At 73.7% G+C, this 18,160-nt stretch overlaps 3 protein-coding genes and 2 long non-coding RNA genes across 5 annotated transcripts; 4 read left to right on the top strand and 1 right to left on the bottom strand.

The window, feature by feature from the left end:
* Positions 1 to 2,550: 2,550 nt before the first annotated feature.
* On the bottom strand, positions 2,551 to 7,586 carry IGFBP4 (insulin like growth factor binding protein 4). Its single transcript, XM_064524744.1, has 4 exons — positions 7,073 to 7,586; positions 4,082 to 4,230; positions 3,800 to 3,934; positions 2,551 to 3,708 (listed from the first exon to the last, which is right to left on the bottom strand). Exons 1-4 carry the CDS (start codon positions 7,419 to 7,421, stop codon positions 3,580 to 3,582), a joined length of 762 nt encoding a protein of 253 aa, XP_064380814.1. The 5' UTR covers positions 7,422 to 7,586; the 3' UTR covers positions 2,551 to 3,579.
* A 3,419-nt stretch (positions 7,587 to 11,005) lies between these two features.
* Positions 11,006 to 13,462, top strand: LOC135323549 (collagen alpha-1(X) chain-like; the record flags this gene model as incomplete). The annotated part of the gene is made up of 8 exons (XM_064524508.1): positions 11,006 to 11,277; positions 11,410 to 11,549; positions 11,811 to 11,882; positions 11,991 to 12,053; positions 12,151 to 12,201; positions 12,406 to 12,630; positions 12,809 to 13,171; positions 13,340 to 13,462. Coding segments are annotated over exons 1-8 (1,206 nt in total), but the record flags the coding sequence as incomplete, so codon positions are not given.
* Positions 13,463 to 13,538: 76 nt separating this feature from the next.
* Positions 13,539 to 14,853, top strand: LOC112993018 (uncharacterized). The gene is made up of 7 exons (XR_010392595.1): positions 13,539 to 13,611; positions 13,729 to 13,755; positions 14,045 to 14,146; positions 14,298 to 14,342; positions 14,445 to 14,525; positions 14,629 to 14,670; positions 14,814 to 14,853. It is a non-coding gene; the product is annotated as an uncharacterized LOC112993018 (long non-coding RNA).
* Positions 14,854 to 14,886: 33 nt separating this feature from the next.
* LOC135330621 (collagen alpha-1(XVIII) chain-like) lies at positions 14,887 to 16,430 on the top strand. The gene is made up of 6 exons (XM_064524741.1): positions 14,887 to 15,033; positions 15,136 to 15,270; positions 15,386 to 15,448; positions 15,546 to 15,602; positions 15,792 to 15,860; positions 16,150 to 16,430. The coding sequence occupies exons 2-6, from the start codon at positions 15,169 to 15,171 to the stop codon at positions 16,381 to 16,383; spliced, it is 525 nt and encodes a 174-aa protein (XP_064380811.1). The 5' UTR covers positions 14,887 to 15,033; positions 15,136 to 15,168; the 3' UTR covers positions 16,384 to 16,430.
* Positions 16,431 to 16,542: 112 nt separating this feature from the next.
* LOC135330646 (uncharacterized) lies at positions 16,543 to 17,080 on the top strand. Its single transcript, XR_010392625.1, has 2 exons — positions 16,543 to 16,646; positions 16,740 to 17,080. It is a non-coding gene; the product is annotated as an uncharacterized LOC135330646 (long non-coding RNA).
* The last annotated feature ends 1,080 nt before the right edge of the window (positions 17,081 to 18,160 follow it).

The following is an 18,160-nucleotide window of genomic DNA, read 5'->3' as shown; positions in this document are numbered from 1 at the left end:
GTACATAAGGAAAAAGTCACTATCCTCCAGCGAGACTTTGAAACGGCGTCCAAGCGAAACAGCTCTTTGGCAACGATAAAAATAACTTTATGAGTTCCTGAGACCTGCTGTATCGGGGAGGGGGGAGCACCCGGCTTCGCTGAGAGAAGCTAAAGGTTTTCTCAGCCCGGGTCTGCGTGCGTGCGTTCCCGGGACGGGAGGGAGGCTCCGCCGGGGGAAGCGGCGGCGGGAGGCAGCAGCCGCCGCTCAGTCGCCCCCGAGCTCCCCGCGGCCTCGCGTCCTGGGCGGGGGGGCTCGTTTTGGAGACGTGGCTCCGCGTGCGGCGTGCGTTTTTACAGCAAACCCAGAGCTGCTGCAGAGAGCCGTGATCTCTGCTCGGTTTGGGCTCGGCCCCCGCTGTCCCCCCGTGCAGCCCGGGTCCCGCAGAGCCCAGCACCGAGCCTGGCCCGTGGGCTCGTGCATCCCTGGGCTGCTCCGAATCCAGCCCCATTCCCACGGAGACCTCGACGTCCTTTAGGAATGGCTCCTCGGGTGCTGCCCGGGCACCGCCGCACGCTGCACGGGGGCATGGGGCGACCGCCGCATCCTGCACCGGGGCATGGGACGTGCAGGATGAGACCCGGTGCAGTGCGGGCTGCGGCCAGCAAGGGGCCCCAGCACGACACCGTCCGTCCTGCCCATCAGCTGGGAGCCATAAATAAGGGCAGAGGAGCTGGTTCTTGCAGAGCTGTTTTCATTAAACACTTAATTACTTCTGTGGCTGCTCAGGGCCCGCAAGATCCCGGCCCCTGGGACCCGGAGCTCGCTTATGCAACCTGCGAACAAGCCCCGCTTTAATCCGCTGCCTGTATTACAATGATTTTTCATGAAAACAGCTATAAGCACAAAGGGAATATGAAAATTCAAGTGTTTTGGCTCCAAATGGCAGCGCGGGAGCTCTGCTGCGCCGGAGGAGCCGGGCGGCCGCCCCGGCGCCAGCGCGGTCCCGGGCCCGGTCCCAGTCCCGTCCCCCCAGGCACACGCTTCTCCCCTCGCCCGCTTGTGAAATCCACCTCCATTTTGCAAAACTCCCAACAGCAAAAAAAGAGGGTTTGTTTGCTTTCCGGGTGATGGGGGCAATAATTGCTCCCCCCAGCTCAAACCTAGTGATTTTGGAACAGGGAACCGGCCCGGCTCCAAGCTCCATCTTCGGCACTGGGAATTTTCAGTTCATTGAAAGCCCTTTTCCCGTGAAACGCAGCCGAAGCATTGGCCTGGACGCTGCGGAGATAGTTCAGCCAAAACCACCTGATTCAGGAAAAAACAAACAATTCTCTGAGCTGCTCGCGGTTTCCAAAGCCTGTCCCAGGCTTCCTGGAAGCACAGCCCTTGGCCGAGGTCCTCGGGGCCGGTTCCAGCCGTTTTGTAACGAACCCAGGTCCCGGCCCGGCCGGGTCGGCGGTTTCGGTGCGAGGAGCCGCTCTGCCGCGGCCGGTGATGCCCCACGGCAGCGGTGGCTTGGGCTCTGCGCACGGGGCGTCATCTGAAAACGATGCCAACGCTTCTGATTTTTAACAAAAGTGCAAGCGTTCCCAGCCGGCTGTTTTCCTCTCCCCGCTCTAATTGCGTGAAACGAGTTTGGAAATGCAAGAACAACCCTCCCGCGGCCGCGGGCACCCGCCGAGCATCCCCGGGCACCTCCGGCCCCCGGACGTGTCCGGCCGTGCGGACGTCGGGGAAGGAGGGAGCAGGTTGCTGCAGCCGCTGTGGGCAGCCCGGCCGTCACGGCTCCGCCGGAGCGACGCTCACCCGGTTCCCAGAAACAGCTGGGGGGAGACCAGGGAGGACACTGTTTTGGGGGGGAAAAGGTTTTTTCCAGCATTTTGGCTGGGGCCGGGGTGTGAGGAGGCTCAGCCCGGCCTGGGGAGCCGGAGGAGCCGCGGGAAGGCCGGTGCCAGCGTGCCGGGAGGAGCAAACCCTGGAAGCGGACGTCCTGCCGAGCTGGGCAGCAGCTCAGCCACATGCACATGTGTGTGTATATATATTTATATATATGTACGTGTATTTAGTGAAATCGGTTCCCGAGCCCAGGCTGGTGCCCCTGCAGCAGCCCGGGAAGGGCCAGCGCCAGCCCCGCGGGGGATCCCGCGCTCATGGACTCGCCGGGGCTCCAGGCCGGGCTCCAGGGGAGCTGGCGACGTCCCGGGTCCGGCCACCGATCTGCTGCGCCAGCAAATTGCAGCGCTTGTCTGCGTTGGCCGCAGCCGCCTGCCTCCGGGCCCGTCCCCGCCGCGCTGTTTGCACAACCCCGAGCGCCGGCGGCCGCCCCGCTCCGGCCCTCGGAGCACCGGCTGGCTCCAGCATCTTCCGAAACGGCGGGGCCGATGCTCGGCCGGCGGCACCCCCTCCCCGCTCGCCTCCCCCTGCAGCCCGTCGCCGATGGGAGGAAGCCGTCAAATATTTCTGCTGGCAGCCCCTGGCCCGAGCCCCGCCACCCTCCCTTGTATTTCTCTTTCGAGCAATGCAGAGATCAAACACACTCGACAGAAACACATCGAATGACCGTGAAAATTAAATATGGCAATTATATTTTTTTCTCCTTTTTGATGATACAAAGCTTCAAGTTTACTGGTAAGAGAGGGACGTTGCTACACGCAGAGGGAGCCTGGAGGGACGGGCTGCGCCGAGGAGGCGATGACAAACCCGCGCCGGCGTGAAAACACCCGCCGGGGCAGGTCACCCGGTGTAACGACCGCGGGTAAATACAGCCTGAAACTGCAGGAGGGAGACGGAAACAGCCCGGGCGGCGATGCCCGGTTCGTCTCCCGCGGGGCCGGCCCGAGCGTGCGCTTCACTAAAACTGAAACGCTTCCTCCCGCGCCGGGGCCCGAGAGCTGCTGCCGGCCACAGCGAGGGGCAACGCGGCCCGGGGCCGCCGGCCAAGGGCGGCAGAGTCGCTCCCGTCTTTGGCAAACTCGCAACCAAAAAGGCCATTTGTCACCCAAAAGTCATTTAGATGAACGGTTTCCAACCCGGCCGGCTCCCGCAGAAGCGCTTCGAAAGAAAAAAAAAAAACAAGGCTACAAAAATAGTGAAAACTTTGCAGCGGGAAACTTTGTGCTGCAAAACCCACAGTCCTCGCGTCTCTGAAGCATTTCAGAAATTCGTCTCGGTTTTGTCGAGTTGGCCAAGTCGGAAGGCGCAAAGACAAGAAGCAGTGACGGAGGCGTCCCGTCTCCCACCGACGAGGCCTCGCAGCCGGACGGGCCACAGAGCCGCCCTCAACTCCGCCAGCCGCGTTCTTTCAATATTTTACATCTTTGGGGGGGAGGGAGGGGGGCACAGAAAAGCCCTCGGTGCCGGGCGGGCGCCGCTCCCTGCTCCCGGTGTCCCGCGGCGCCGGGGCGGCAGGGCAGCGGGGGGACGAGCGGGTGCTTCCCGGCGGCCCTGCGCGGGGGCTCGGGGAGGTCGGGACGAGGCACTTGGGTGCCGCGGGCCGGCAAGGTGCCGCAGCGCGCGGGGGCCGCGGTGCTCGCGGCCGGCTCCGGAGCCGCGGGCGCCGGGAGATGCTGCGGCAGCATCCGCGGTCCTAGGGGACGGTCACATGCTGTCCGCCGGCTGGTGACAGTCCAAGTCCCCCTTCAGCTCCAGGAAGCCCGGCAGCTTCACGCCCGTCTTGCGGTCCACGCACCAGCACTTGCCGCGCTGCCCGTCCAGCGCCGGGTGACACTGGAGGGGACGCGGCGGGTCAGGGGCCGCTCGGGGGGCCGGAGGGGCCGTTCCCGCGGCAGCACCCGTGGCCCCGGGCGCGCTCGCCTACCTGCTTGGGGTGGAAGTTGCCGTTGCGGTCGCAGTTGGGGATGGGGATGACGTAGAGGTCCTCGTGCGTGCGGGTCTGCGACGCCGCCAGCCTCTCCAGCGCCCGGTGCAGCTCGCTCTGGCACGAGCCCTGCGCCTGCGGGAACGGGGCGCTGAGCGGGGGCCGGGCCACCCCCCGCCGCAGCCCCGGGCTCCCCCGGCCGCGGAGCCCCCCCCGGCCCGGGCATCCCCCCCCCGGCACCCACCGCCCTGCACCCCCCCGCGCCGGGGCCGCGGCGCTCACTATGGGCCGCGTCTCCTCGCGGTGGCTCCCGCTGTTCCGCATCTTGTTGCCGTTGTTGACGCGCTTCGCCTGCTGCTTCTGCAGGCACTTGCGGTCCTGGATGCTGCAGGGGCTGAAGCTGTTGTTGGGGTGGTCGATCTCCTCCTTCTCTGCAAGGGCAGAGCCGGCCGCCCGTCAGCGCCGCCGAGCCCGCCAGCGCCGCGCTCCCGCTCGCTCCGCATGCATCCCGCTCGCTCCTGCCCCGCGGCGCTGGCGAGGCTGGAAGGGCTCCCGGGAGCTTTCGCGCCCTGCCTCGCGGCCCGTTCCCACGCCTTCGCTGCTGCAGCGCCGCGGAGCCGCGCTGCGACGGTGCCGGGCAGTCGCTGGGACGTGCTGCGCTGCGGCGGGTCGCGGTCCCCTGCCGGCCACGTGCCGGCCGCATGCCCCGGGCGTCCCCCGCGCCACCGTGTCCCCGGAGAGCCCGGGGCCGGGCAGGTGACCCCAGGCACGGGGGCCGCGCGTGGCCAGGGAGCACCGCCAAGAGCCCGGTACCCGGAGGCAGCGGCGGTTTGGCCGGCGCCGGGGCAGCCGGGCGCTCTGCCCAGCCTCGGGCAGGGAAGAAAAAACCCAGGAATACGAAAGCTAACGGCGAGCAGGGCCCGTTTCCGAAAGGCGGCACCGGGCACCTCTGTCCATGCTCGGAGCGGATCCAGCCCAGATGTTGGCAGCTGGGAGACGGCTGCCATGAGCGGTGCTGCTTAGCGCAGCGTTTTCCTGAAAGCTGCAGCTTCTGCTCGCTCGGCCCACGCGTGTCGGGAACAGGATTCCCGAAATACGTGGGCCGCGCTGGCACGGGGCAACACGGGCAGGAGCCGCCGGCGCTGCACGGTTTCGCGGCTTGCGTCATCACATAACGTGTCCGGGCCGGGGGGGAGGCGGAAAACAGGCCGGGAGCCGCCGGGGCCGGGAGCCACATGCCAGGGCCGGGAGCCTCCTCGGGCCGGGAGCCTCCTCCGAACGGGCACCCGCGCCGCTCCCAGCTCCCCGCACCGCTCCCGGCTCCCCGCACCGCTCCCGGCTCCCCGCTGCCCAGGGCTCGCGCAACAGCCCCCGCGGCCTGGGTAAAGTTCACAGCGGAGCCCTGATGACAAACCCTTCTCCTTCATTCGTGCGCTATTTGCTTTTCGTTTAATATGTCATTTTTTTCCAGGAAATGGCTCAGGTCCTTGAAATTTGAAACGCAAGCCCGCAGCCCCCCCACCCCCGCAGCAGCGGCTCCGGGACCCCGGCACGGAGCGACGCCAGCCCTGGCGGCACGGACACCCGGGGCGGGGGCTCGGCTGCGGATGCTCCCGCCGGAGCAGCGCCAGGACCCGCCGCCGGGGCCGGCACCCCGGACCCCCGCCGAAACCCCCCTCCTCCCCCGCCGGCCGCTGCCGCAGCGTCGAATCTCGTGGCTTAAATAAAACCAGATGCCAGTGAAGTTTTCCCAAGTCCCATGAAGCACGCGGTGCCCCGGGGCGGCCGGGCTCCGGGGATGGGGCCAGCCAGGCTTCGCCCCCGTCCTCGGCACCAGGCCGGGCTAGAAAACCCTTTCGGCTCTTCCAGCCCCAGCACGAAGACGTGGAGAAGCAGCCCCGGAGCCCCCGACCCGCCGCCCCCCCGGCCCGGCCTCGCTCCGCGGCACCCCCTCCCCGAGCCGAGGCTGCGCCGAGTGCAGAAACCTGCAAAACCTGCAAAAAAACCACAGAAACCATGGCCAGCGTCCGCGAGGACGGAGCCACCGGTTCGGTTCAGTGCCGCGGCCGCCCGCCCGGCCCCAGCCAGCGTCCCGGGCGCCGCAGGAGGAAAGGGAAAAAGCTGCAGCTCTGTTTCCTACAGGCTCTGGGAAAAAATGCTGCGCTACGCAGGGCGAAGCCAAAACCAACAGGCCTTGGCAGCCGGTCGGAGCGCCGGGCCCGGGAGCCACGGCGGCTCTTGCAGGATGTGGGATGGGGACGAGCAGCCGGGCGGGGGGTCTCGGCAGCAGAGCCCACGCTCACGGCCCGCTCCGGCCCCCGGGAAGGGCAGGAAGCTCCGCGCGGGCCCCGGCACCGCGGCACCGCCAGCACCGCCGCCTCGCAGCAAAGCGGTGCCCAACTCCGGGGCTCGCAGCAAGTAACCGGGCCGCCCAAACCGCTGCGGCCCTTCAGCCCTGGGGAGCTGCAGCAGACTCCAGGCGGGACGCGCGGCCAGGCCAGGCTGTGCTGGCTCGCGGGCCGTCCCGGCGGGATGCTGCTCCCCGGCTCCGTCCCAGCAGGCACGGCAGGAGCTCCAAGCGCGGCAGCCTGTGCCCCAGGGCCCTGGCGCAGCCCACATCCCAGCGCCGAGGATGGGACGGGGACGGGGACGGGACCGTGGCATCCAGCCCCGCCAGCGGGCCGGCAGCGCCGTCCAGGCCCAGCGCCCGCCCGGACCCACCTCCGGGCTGCTCCCACGCTCAGCCCCGGGATGGGGTCCGCTCCCACCGCCGGGGCGGCTGCATGGCCCGAGCGGGTCCGGGGCAGCGCTGCCAGCTCAGCTCTGCTGCTGCAGCCCCGTGCTCCCGCGGCCCCTCCGGGCTGCCCGGACACCGGGCTGCGGGAGAAGCGACGCGGCGCTTGGCACAGCCCCGGCACGCGGACGAGCCCCGAGCGGGCTGCGGAGGGAAGCAGGTGCCCCGAGGCCTCTGTCCTGCTTCCTCCTGGCAGCGCCAGGAAGGGAAGGGAAGGGGGGAGCCGGGGGTCACGGTGCAACGGGAGCAGCCCCCGGGCCACTGCGGGCCCCTCGCTGCCCGGGCACTCTACACCATGTGCCGTCCCGCAGGGCTCTCCGGCCGGCGCCACGCGGCGAGGATGGCACCGACGTGCGGCTCCTGCCCCGGTGCTCCCGGTGCCCGTCCATGCCACGCCGTCCCGCCGCGGGGACCCCGCCGAGCCCCGCGCCCGGCCCGCCGCGCACCGGGCACAGGGGCTGCTGGGGCGCCGGCCTTACCTGGCGGCTGGAGGCTCTCCTGGATGGCCTCGACGTCGGCCAGGTCGGTGCAGACGCCCTGGCCGTGCATGAGCGTGTGCAGCGGGCGCGGCACGCCGCGGGGCGGGTAGCAGCGCAGCCCGGCGCCGCAGCGCGCCGTGTAGACGCCGCAGGCGGTGCCGCGGCCGAGCGCGCAGGTGGCGCAGCAGCCGCAGCCCGGCTCGCGCACCAGCTCCGCGCAGCCCTGCGGCGCCCGGCACCGCGCCAGCCGCTCCGCCGAGCACGGCGGGCACTGGATCGCCTCCTCGCCGCCGCCCAGCGCCGCCGCCGCCGCCAGCAGCAGCAGCGCGCGCCCGGCCGCCCCGCGCATGGCGGCCCGCCCGCCCCGCTCCGCACCGCCCCGCACCGCCCCGCACCCGCGCTGCGCGGCGCTGCAGGCGGCGCGGCCCGGCCCGGCCCGGCGCGGCGCGGCGCGGCTCGGCTCTCCGCTGGCGGCGGCCGCGGGGCGGCGGCGGCGGCGGCTTTATGCGGCCTCTGGCCACACCTCCCGCCGCCGCCGCCACCGGGGCCACCGGCGGGGCCGCCCCGCCCGCGCCGCCGCCGCCACCGGCACCGGCTCCGGCTCCGGGGCCAGCGGCAGGGCCGCTCCCGCCGCGGGCGGCGCGGCCTCGGCGCCGGGGAGGCTGCTCCCGCTCCGGGCCTCGCTGCTCCGGCCGCGCCGGGAAGGGCTGCTTCAGCACCGGGCAGCGCTGTCCCGGCCCCGGGGAGGCTGCTCCGGCCCCGGGGAGGCTGCTCCGGGCCCGGGCCTCGCTGCTCCACCGGCGCCGGCGAGCGCTGTTCAGCACCGCGGCCGCGGGCAGAGCCGCCCCGCGCCACCCCGGCCCCGCCGAGCCCCCGGCGCTGCCCCGCGGCCCGGCCCGGCCCGCTCCTCCCCGCCCCGCAGCCCCCATCCCCGCAGCCCCCGCCCTGCCCTGCAGCCCCCATCCCTGCCCCACAGCCCTACCCGGAGACCCCATCCCTGTGGCCCCCCACAGCGTGTCACGGCCCCCCGGCACGCCTGCCCCCGCGCGCCCCATCGCTCCGTAGCCCCCTTGCAGCCCCTCTGCTGCCGGGCTCCCTACAGCCTCCCCCAGCTCCCAGGCCGCCACGGCCCGTCCGGTCCCGCGAGCACCTGGGCTGAACGGGGGGGCGCAGGGGGGCATGCCCGAAACCGGGGTCAGCCCAAGGTCCGCCCTGGGGACAAGCGAGCGCTGTCCCCGTGCAGAGGCGCGAAAGCGCGGCCGAGGCCTCGTCGGCAGCGGCGTCCAGGAGGCCCCGGCCCCAGGCTGCCTCCGCCCCCCCGTCGAGGCCCCCCCCCGGCGGCGAAGGCTCCGGGCGGCTCGAGGCCCCTTCGGGGCCGCGGTGCGGGGCCGCGGGCGTGCGAGGCCGGACGCGGCAGGGCCGGACGGCGGCACCGCGCGGGGCAGGAAAAGTTGAAAGCTGCCGGCACCTAGCGGCGACTTCGGAAAACGGGGAGGCGGCAGGGAGGGGAGGCCGGAGCATCCCACGGGGAGCGGCTGCGGCCCAGCGCCGGCTCGGTCCCGCGGGGCCCAGGCGTCCTGGTGCCCCGGCGAGGGCAGAGGGACGAGAGGCGGCACGTGCCGGGCGATGCCCCCGGCGGGGCAGGTCGGCGTGGGGGGACCCCCCCCTCCCGCAGGGTCCCCGCAGCGGGGACAGGCTGCGGTCAGGCCTGAGGCAGAGACCTGCCCAACTCGTGCCATGTGCCGAGGAGCGGCTGCAGGGCGCCTCGGGCCCCAGGGACGCGCTGGCACCGGGAGCAGCCCGTTCCCACGCTGGGGACGGCACGGACCGCGGGGACAGAGCCCAGCCCTGCTGCCAGCACCGGCGAGCGCCCGGCAGGAGCCCCCGCGGCGGGGTCCCGGGAGGCAGGGGCCTGCCCCAGCCGCGAGCACGGGGATGCGACGCACCCGGTGGGACCCGGATCCTGTCCCTGTCCCTGTCCCCTCCCCAGGGCGGCAGCAGCTTCGGGGTGCCTGTGGCTCGCGGGTGTTGCTGCAGCTGCCCGCTTTGCTGGCTCGCACCAGGGACGCCGCTGTCCCCCAAGGGCAGCCCGGGACCACGGGGCTGTGCATCGGCCCGCGGCTCGGCTCCAGCCCTGGCTGCAGGATGCAGCCGCGACCGCCCGCGTCCGGAGCGACCTCCCGCATCCGGAGCAGCGGCCGGGTTTGCAGAGCCCCGCGGGGAGGTGCCGCTTCGGAGCAGCCGCCGCAGCTCCATGACAGCGAACGCGCCGGGGGGAGGCAGGGGGCTGGGGACGAGCCGGGGCGCTCGGCCCGCGGGTGGGCGGCTTCGGCAGGGGCAGGGGCTGCAGCCCGGGGCACTGGGCATCGTCTCAGCCCCCATGAGAGCGGCACAGCCTGCAAGGCAGGGCCTGGGCTGAGCCCCCCAAACTCGTCTCACGCGTGGTCACGTCTAGCACCCCAACCTGCGCTTCGAGGCATGAGTGCTGGCTTTCGCAGGGGGCCTCTGACCTTCGCTGCGGTGCTGGGAGCCCCCAGGGCCACCTTCCTCCTCCCAGGGGCCCCCCGCAGATGGGGACGGAGAGCGGGTGCCACGGCGCAGCGGTGCCAGCAAGCCGGGAGGCACAGAGCCCCGGCCTGGGGCTCTTCATCCCCGCATCCCCCGCGTCCCTGCGTCCCCCACGTCCCCCGCTCCCGCCAGCCCCCCGTGCCACCTCCCTGGCCCCGGGGCTCCCCGAAGCCCCACACTGCCGGCACGGCCGCGCTGCTGGGGCTTGCGGTGGCCGTGACACGGGGCACCGGCGCCAGCCTTGACACGGTGTCCGAGCCCAGGGCCAAACCCAAACAGGTGCCCGGCCCCTTATCAGGCCTTGGCAGCGCTGAGCGCCCGCGGCGAGACTGTTGTGTCTGCGGGCAGCGGCGGCGGGGCCGGGCGGCGGGGCTGGGCTGGGCCACGCTCGCTGCTCGGCCCCCGGCCCCCGGCCCCCTGCTCCGGCCCGGCACAGCCCCCGGCTCCCCCATCCCTGCACCGTCCCGCGGGATGGAGAGGGAGCTGGTGGGTGCAGAGCCCCCGGGTCTGTCCCGAGCCCCTGCCGCGCTGTCCCACCGCCCCAAGCTCAGGGTGCTGCAGCCGAGGAGGTGCTCGGTGCTCGGTGCTCGGTGCTCGGTGCAGCCCTGCTCTCCTGCCCGTGGCCGGGAAGCCCCCGCACCCCCAGGGCTCCTGGCTCAGCTCTCCTGGGGTCTCTGGGCTCCTCAAGGCCGGGGAGGGCCCCGGCTGGCTGCTGGTCTCCCACGCCCCATCCCAGCAGGGTCCGGAGCCATCCCAGCCCTGGGAAGAAGCAGGTCAGGCCGCGCAGGGGATTCGGGGGCTCAGAGAAGGGCTGGAGACCCCCCCAGCAAGGGAGGCCAGGCTGTCCCTGACAGAGCAGGGGAGACGCGTGGCCGTTTGTGCCCGCTGCGGGATGCAGCGACTGCACGTGCCGCAGGGTGGGACACCTGCACCCGCGGTGATGGCACACGCCGCAGGTATTGCACCCACGGTGATTGCACACGCCGCAGATATTGCACCCGCGGTGACTGCACACGCCGCAGGGTGCAGGTATTGCACCCACAGTGACGGCCCACGCCGCAGGGTGCAGGTATTGCACCCTCTCGCAGCCCTGTGCCGCCCCGCGAGCACGGCTCTACCTGCCCCGTCCCCACGTCAGGCCCCAGAGCCGCGCGGCCCCCCGGGAGCCAGCCCAGCCGATGCCCTCGCCCTCCGGCAGCCCTCGCCCGGGCTCCCCTCCTCGGGGTTTTGCTTCCCGCGCCCGGGCGGCATCTCCTCCCACGCTCCCTGCGCCGCCGTCCCCCTCCGCCGGCCAGGCCCCCGCCGCCTCCGGGCGCTCAGCCCCCGCCGGATGCGGCCCGCGGGGCGCGGGGCGGGCGCGGAGGCGTGTCGGGGGCCGCGGTGATAACAGCCGGGGCCGGCTGGCAGGGCCGAGCCAGGCCCCCCCGCCGCACCGCGCCGTGCCGGCAGCCCGAGCCCGGGCGGCAGCATGGGCCCCCAGCGCCTGCTGCGCGCCCTCTGCATCCTCTCGGCGCTGGCCGCCCGCCTGCCCCCCGCCACGGCCCAGTGGTTTTACGGCCTGGGCGGGGAGGAGACGACGCCGGAGCCGGGCGCCAGCCCCGCGGCCCCCACGCCGCCCGCCCCGGCCCGGGAGCAAGGTAGGCACGGCCGGGCCACCGCGCAGCACGGGGCACGGCGAGAGGGGACGCGTCCCCGGTGCATCGGGGGCTCGGGGCTGCCGGCGCCATCGCCTGCTCCCGTCCAGCCCCGCCGTCCCTTTGCTGTTGCAGGCGGCGACGCCGGCGCGGAGCCCACGCGGAGAGTGCTGCTGAGCAAACCACCGCTGCCCTCGGCCCCCCGGGCGCGGGAGCCGCCCGCCAAGGCGCCCGCCAAGGGCCCCGGCCGGGCCCCGCCGCGCGCCCCGGCCCAGGTGCCCTCCCGGGACCCCGCCGGTCCGCACGGGCTTCGGGGGCTCCGACGCCGCCCGGCTCGCCCGTCCCCTCCGGGACCCCCGCGGCGCGGCGTCGGGCTCCCTCCGCGTGCTCCCCCGTGTCGGTGCTCTCCGGCGCGGCCACGACGGCCCGGGGCTGCCGCGCTCGGGGAAGGCTCCTTCCCCTCCGCCGGCCCGGCGGGAGGGTCTGGGGGGGCCGGGAGCCCCCACCTGAGTGCTGCCGCGTCCCGTCTGCCCTAGCCCCGCCGCCCCACGGCCGCCCCGGACATCTTCGAGGGCAGCGCGGAGGAAGAGGAGTTCCTGCAGATCCAGGTTGGGGGGGGGCAGCGGGGGCTGCTGGGGGGCTTGATGGCGGCGGGGGGGGGACACGGCAGGGGGGCTGCCGGCGGCACCGGCACTCAGCCCCGCCGCTCCGCACAGGCCACGGCGAAGGGGGTGCCCCGACGGGGCGCCGCGGCCCCCGCGACGGACGCTGCTCCCCAGGTGAGACGGGGCGGCCGTGCCCATGCCCGTGCCCATGCCCGCGTCCCCCGCCGCCGCGGCACGCGTCCTCACGGCCGCCCCGCTCTCCCCGACGCAGAACGGCTCCCAGTGCGTCTGCCCGGTGCGCCCAGGCCCCCCCGGCCCACAGGTACCCCCTCCCCATCCTCCCCGGGGGGCTCGGGGGGGGGATCCCCCAGCTCTCCGGGCCGTGCAAAAGTGCTTCTGCTCGGGATTTGGGCTCCCGCGCCAGGGCGGGAGCCGGGGGACGACGGCGCGGTGCCGGGGTGCCCGTGGCCGGGCGCTGGGGGGGGCAGACCCCCCCGGGAGCCAGGCGCTCGCTTTCTCCCGACAGGGAGAGAAAGGCGACCGAGGGCCCCCGGGAGAAAAAGGCCAGCCGGGATTCTCTGGAGAGAGAGGGAAGACGGGCAACCCGGGCCCGCCGGGTCACCAGGGGCCGCGGGGCCCCCCAGGGCCACCGGGTCCCCCAGGATCCCCGGGGCCCCCGGGACCCCCGGGCGTTTCGGGAGCCAGGAGCCCCCCAGCGCCAGCCACCCTCACCAAGGGCTCGGACAACGAGGTGAGGGCTGGGGCAATGCTGCCACGGGGGCGGTGCCGGCGCGGGGGCAATGCTGGCCCTGGGCTGGGACCCCCGGGGCACGTGCGGCCCAGGGAAGGGGAGCGGAGGGTGGGCTCCGTCCGGCTGCTGTGCACCGTCTCCGCTTCTCTTCCCTTTCTTCCTCCATCCGGACAAGCAGCTGGGAGCATCCAGCCCCGGGAAAAACCCAGGACCCCCGGGTGCCCCCGGGCAGCCCGGCCCCCCCGGCCCCCCAGGCTACCCAGGGCACGAAGGCCCCCCTGGGCTGCCGGGGCGGGAGGGCCAGCAGGGACCCCCTGGCCCGCCGGGGGCTGTGGGGCCACCCGGTTTCCCAGGGGCCGAAGGGCCTCCGGGGTCTCCGGGCTCGGCGGGGCCGGATGGGGCCCCGGGGGCACCGGGACTGCCTGGCCCTCAAGGCCCCCCCGGGATACCCGGGCACGAAGGGCCCCCCGGACCCCCGGGACCTGCGTCTCTCCCTGGCAAACCAGGGCTTCGAGGGGAGCCCGGATTCCCCGGACTGAAGGTAAGGGGGGATCCCAAACCAGCCGGGGGGGGGCCGGAGCGGCCGGCCCCCCGCTCTGCCCCGGGGCAGCGCAGCCTGCACGGCTCCGTTGCAGGACTCCTGGGCCCCCCAGCGCCGCGGGGCCTGGGGGGGACGTGGGGCACTGAGCCCCGCACCGCATCCCGGCAGGGCGAGAAGGGCGAGCACGGACTGCCGGGCATGCCGGGCAGCCCGGGGCGGACGGGCGACACGGGTGCCCCCGGCGCACCGGGTCCCGCGGGACCGCCGGGACCGGCAGGCGACTACCGGGTGAGTGGCCCCGCGGGGCGTGGGTGCTGGGGGCAGCCCCCCCCCGACGCCCCTCCAGCCGTGCCCTCCTCCCCTTGCAGTGCGACCCGCGCCTGGCCGGGCACCACGCGCCGGCCGGGCACCGCGCGCCAGCCGGGCCGCCGGGACCCAAGGTGAGCCGGGCGGGGGGCGATGGGGGCTTGGGGGCTCTGCCCTGGCAGCGGCATGGAGCAAAGCGACCTGCATCACCCCTGAGCTCACGCCCCCCCCCCCCCCCGCTTTTCTTCCAGGGCGAAAAGGGCGACCCTGGAGAGCGGGTGCGTAGCCGCGCTGGTGGGGTGCCCCCTCCCTCCGAGCCCCCGCACGAGCAGCCTCGTGCACCCGGGCGCAGCCCCCCCCCTGCACCGGTGCATGGCCAAAGCGGGGGGGGGGGTCTGCCTGAGGCTGGCCCAACTCATCTCACTTGTGAGCTTGGGCAGGTTCCCCAAAGGGGGCTGGGGCACGGGGGGGGTGGGGGGTCAGGCGTGCACAGCCGTGCACACGCGCGTGCACCCTCCCCGCCGCCCCGCACGGCTCCGACGGCGCCTCGCTCTGCGGCTCCCGCAGGGATGCTGCCCCGGCGAGCACGGCTGCCGGCCCGGCCACCACCTCCCCTTCCCCGGCCCCGGCGGCCCGGCCGGCTCCTGGCTGCCCATCCAGTACCCGCCGGTGAGTCCCGGAGCCCGGGGGTGCCGGGGGCACCCGCGGATGGGCCCGGTGAATGGGGCGCGGAGGGACCAGCGGGCGGAGGGACGGACGGACGGACGATGGCGGAGCCTCCGCTGGAGACGGCCTCCATCCTCTCCCCCTTCCTCCGCAGAACGGCAAAGAGGAGCCGGAGATCTACGGCGCAATCATCCCCCACGTGAGATCGCCTGGCCGCCCGGCACCGCCGGGAGGGGACGGGAGCGGGAGGGATGGGGAGCGGGGACTGCCGGGCCAACCTCCGCGCCGCTCTCCTCCGCAGGGTCCTCGAGGTCCCCCTGGCAGTCCCGGCCCCCCCGGCCCCCCCGGCCCGCCCGGAGCACCCGGTCTGCTCTACCTCAATGTAAGGCCCGGGGCGGGCTGTGCACGTGCTTGTGCCGGCAGGGCTCACGGGCGCGTGCGCGGTGCGAGGGGCGCCTCGCCGAGCAGCCCCTCTTTGCTTGCAGAGGGTGTACCCCGTCCGCGGCCAGCCTCCCTGCAAGCAGCCGGTAAGCGGGGCCGCGCCGCCCGCGGAGGCTCCCTGCCCGCCGTGGGGCCACGGTCAGGGCCAGGCCCGGCCCCCGCCGTGCATCCCGCACCGTGCACCGGCACTGCCCGGCGCTGCAGCAACGGGCCCCGCTTGCTTCCGCAGGCAGCGTCCGACGGAGCCTGGCTGGCAGGTAAGGGCAGTTCCCAGGCGCTCCGGGTGGGCTCCGGGTGGGCTCCGGCCTCCCGGGAAACCCCGGCGCCGTGGGAGCCCGGGGCGGGAGCCACCGCGTGCCGGGCTGCACAGCGACCCCGGCCCCTCTCCGGGCTCTGCAGACGCCGACGCCTCCCGGACGGCCCCGCCGGACTCCCGCGCGGATCTGCGGGTGCGTGCGGGCGGCCTCGGGGCGGGACGGGACGGGACGGGACGGGACGGGACGGGGCTGCCCCCCGCGCCGGCTCACGCGGCCCCGCTTCGCCCCGCTCAGCGCCAGACGTGGGTGTTCGGGTCCCGGGAGCTGATGGTGAAGGCGGGCGGCGCCGTGCCCGAGGGCAGCCTGGTCTACGTGCGGGAGGGCAGCAGCGCCTTCCTGCGCACCCCGCGCGGCTGGAGCCGGCTGCTGGTACCGTGCGCGCGCCGGGGGCCCCCGCCGCCCGCGTGGGGCCGGGGGCCGGGCTGGGGCCGGGGACGGCGGCGGGCCCCCTCTAACCAGCCCCCGGGCTCCTTGCGTTGAGCAGCTGGAGGACTCGGAGTCGCTCTTCGCCGGCGACGACCCCTCCGCGTCCCCCCCGCGCTACCAGGTGAGCGGGGTCCGACCCCCGCGGCCCCCCGGCCCGGTGCTCGCTGCCGGAGGGGCCAGCGCCAGCGGGACCGTCCCCTCCTCTCCTCTCCACCCAGGAGGCGAAGCAGGTGCAGACGAAGAGTCCCAGCATGGAGCCGCCCGCGGGGACGGTGGTGAGTGCCATGGCCGGCGGCGGGGAGGGACGCGCTGCCAGGATGAGCCCCCGGCCCGGGAGCGCCCGGATCCCACATGACTGCGCCTGGCGGCATCCCGGCGGCTGGACGGGATGCGGGGGGCTGCGGCGGGACGGGACGCGTGCCGCCGTGCCGGACATCGCCCTGATGCCGCCCGCCTTCCTCCAGGTGCACGGGGAGGAGGCGCCGGGGATGCCCAGGATGCTGCCGACCACCGTCGCTCCCAGGATGCCTTCAGTAAGTGCCGCCCCGCTTCCCGGCCCCTTCCCAGGAGATGGGACACGGGCTGCCGGCTGCGGGAGAGGGGGCAGAGGGGCCTGACCCCCCCCCCCGCTCCGCGGCCTGCCGGGAAAGGCTGGGCTGCACGCCCAGGAAAACCCCCGTGTCCTGCCGGGAAAGGCCGGGCCGTGCGCCCGGGGGATCCCTCCGCGTCCCGGAGGTGGAAGGTGGAGCGAGAGGAGGGCGGCGGAGCGGCGGCGGGGGGGTCCGGCGCAGGGGGTGCCCGGCCTCCCTCCTGCCTCCCCAGCTGCGCCTGGCCGCCCTCAACGCCCCCCTCTCCGGCGACATGAGCGGGATCCGCGGCGCCGACCTGCAGTGCTACCGGCAGTCGCAGGAGGCCCGGCTCTACGGCACCTTCCGGGCCTTCCTCTCGGCCCCCACCCAGGACCTCGTCTCCATCGTCAAGCGCACGGACCGGGCGCTGCCCGTCGTCAACCTGAAGGCAGGTGCCGCTGCCCGCGGACGGGGCGGCTCTCCATGACGCTTCTCCCGCCAGCGGGTCGCACGGCGGCGGCTCGTCGCCCTCTGCGTCCCCCCATCCACCCCGGCTCCTCGCCAGCCCTTCGCCCCCTTCCTTCCCCTTCCCTTTCCGTGCCGGGACGCCAACATGGCCCCGTCACGGCCCGGCTTGCAGGGGCAGCTGCTGGCCAAGAGCTGGAGCTCGCTGCTGGAGGGCCAGGCGGGCGCCCGCCGCGCGCCCATCTACACCTTCGACGGCCGCGACGTGCTCAGCCACCCGCTCTGGTGAGTGCGGCGGCACGGGGACGGCGCGGGGGCCGAGCGCGGCGTGCCCCCCCCGCCCCATCCCGCCGTGCCGACGCGGTGCTGTGCCCGCAGGCCCCGCCGGCTGGCCTGGCACGGCTCCACCCCGCGCGGCGGCCCGGCCCGCGGCCACCACTGTCACGGCTGGCGGCGTGCCGGCCCGGCCGAGGGGCTGGCGGCCCCGCTGGGCCGTGGCGGGCTCCTCCTCGACGGGCGGCTGCACAACTGCTCCGAGTTCCTGGCCGTGCTGTGCGTGGAGGTGGCCTTCCCCTACCGGCACATGTGGTGAGGGCCCCGCCGGACGCCTGGGCCCACTGCCCCGCTCCCGGCGTCCCCACGTCCGGCTGTCCCCCGATCCGGCCCTCGCGGCGCCACCGGCACTGTGGGGGCCCTGGAAATAAACTGGAGAGAAAGTCGGTGGTTTTGGTGGTGCCGGGGTTGGGGGGGGGGGGATGCGGCCAGCCAGGACACGAGGACGGGGTGGCCAGAGCCGCCCTCGCGGCGGGAAGACGCGGTTTTGGTTTCTGCCGAAGCAAAGTGCCCCGAGCCCCGAAGCAGCTGGGCTCTGGGTTTGTTTGTGATACATATATATAAATATATATATATATATATACACACACACACACAAGGGTGGGTGTGGGGATGCGTGTATATATATATTTTTATACACACACACACACACACACACACACACACACACACACGTCCCCAAGGACCTGTGTCCTAGCGTGTCCCTTGGCCTACCCAGTGTGTCCCAGGACCTGCCCAGTGTGTCCCAGTGTGTCTCAAGGCCAGCCCCCTGTGTCACTGTGTCCCAGTGCATCCCCAGGGCCTGCCCAGTGTGTCACTGTGTCCCAGCATGTCCCCATGAGTGCCACTGTGTCCCCAGGGCTAGCCCAGTGTGTCACTGTGTCCCAGTGTGTCCCCATGACCTGCCCAGTGTGTCCCCAGGGCCTACCCAGTGTGTCACTGTGTCCCCAAGGCCAGCCCAGGCTGTGCCTATGTCCCAGTGTGTCCCAGGACCTGCCCAGGGTGACCCAGCATGTCCCCATGACCTGCCCAGGGCGTCCCTGTGTCCCCTTGACCTGCCCAGTGTGTTCCAGCATGTCCCCATGACCCGCCCAGGGCGTCCCTGTGTCCCCTTGACCTGCCCAGGGTGTCCCAGCATGTCCCCATGACCCGCCCAGGGCGTCCCTGTGTCCCCTTGACCTGCCCAGGGTGTCCCAGCATGTCCCCATGACCTGCCCAGCATGTCCCTGCATCCCAGCATGTCCCCATGACCCGCCCAGGGTGTCCCTGTGTCCCCTTGACCTGCCCAGTCTGTCCCAGCATGACCCCAGGCCCTGCCCACTCCGCTCAGCCACCGCCACGGCCGGGCTGGCCCGGGAAGCCCCCGTGGCTGGGCCCGGGGCCGGGCCCCGTCACCCGGGCAACCGCGGCCCCGCCGGCGTGCGCTAGTGGCGCAGCCTCGCCGCCACTTCCCATCTTGCTCCGCT

The sequence above is a fragment of the Dromaius novaehollandiae genome, chromosome 22 (genome assembly GCF_036370855.1).
Source record: "Dromaius novaehollandiae isolate bDroNov1 chromosome 22, bDroNov1.hap1, whole genome shotgun sequence".
Lineage (NCBI taxonomy): Eukaryota > Metazoa > Chordata > Aves > Casuariiformes > Dromaiidae > Dromaius > Dromaius novaehollandiae.
This window is presented reverse-complemented; position numbering and strand designations above follow the sequence as displayed.

Bases quoted from the DNA above. Each gene is read 5' to 3' on its own strand.
- LOC135330621 (XM_064524741.1), top strand. From the start codon at position 15,169: ATGGTGAAGGCGGGCGGCGCCGTGCCCGAGGGCAGCCTGGTCTACGTG. The intron at 15,271-15,385 runs GTACCGTGCGCG...TGCGTTGAGCAG, and splicing joins GCGGCTGGAGCCGGCTGCTG to CTGGAGGACTCGGAGTCGCT. The intron at 15,449-15,545 runs GTGAGCGGGGTC...CTCTCCACCCAG, and splicing joins CGTCCCCCCCGCGCTACCAG to GAGGCGAAGCAGGTGCAGAC.
- IGFBP4 (XM_064524744.1), bottom strand. From the start codon at position 7,421: ATGCGCGGGGCGGCCGGGCGCGCGCTGCTGCTGCTGGCGGCGGCGGCG. The intron at 4,231-7,072 runs GTAAGGCCGGCG...CTGCCCTTGCAG, and splicing joins GGAGAGCCTCCAGCCGCCAG to AGAAGGAGGAGATCGACCAC. The intron at 3,935-4,081 runs GTGAGCGCCGCG...CCGTTCCCGCAG, and splicing joins GCGAGGAGACGCGGCCCATA to GCGCAGGGCTCGTGCCAGAG.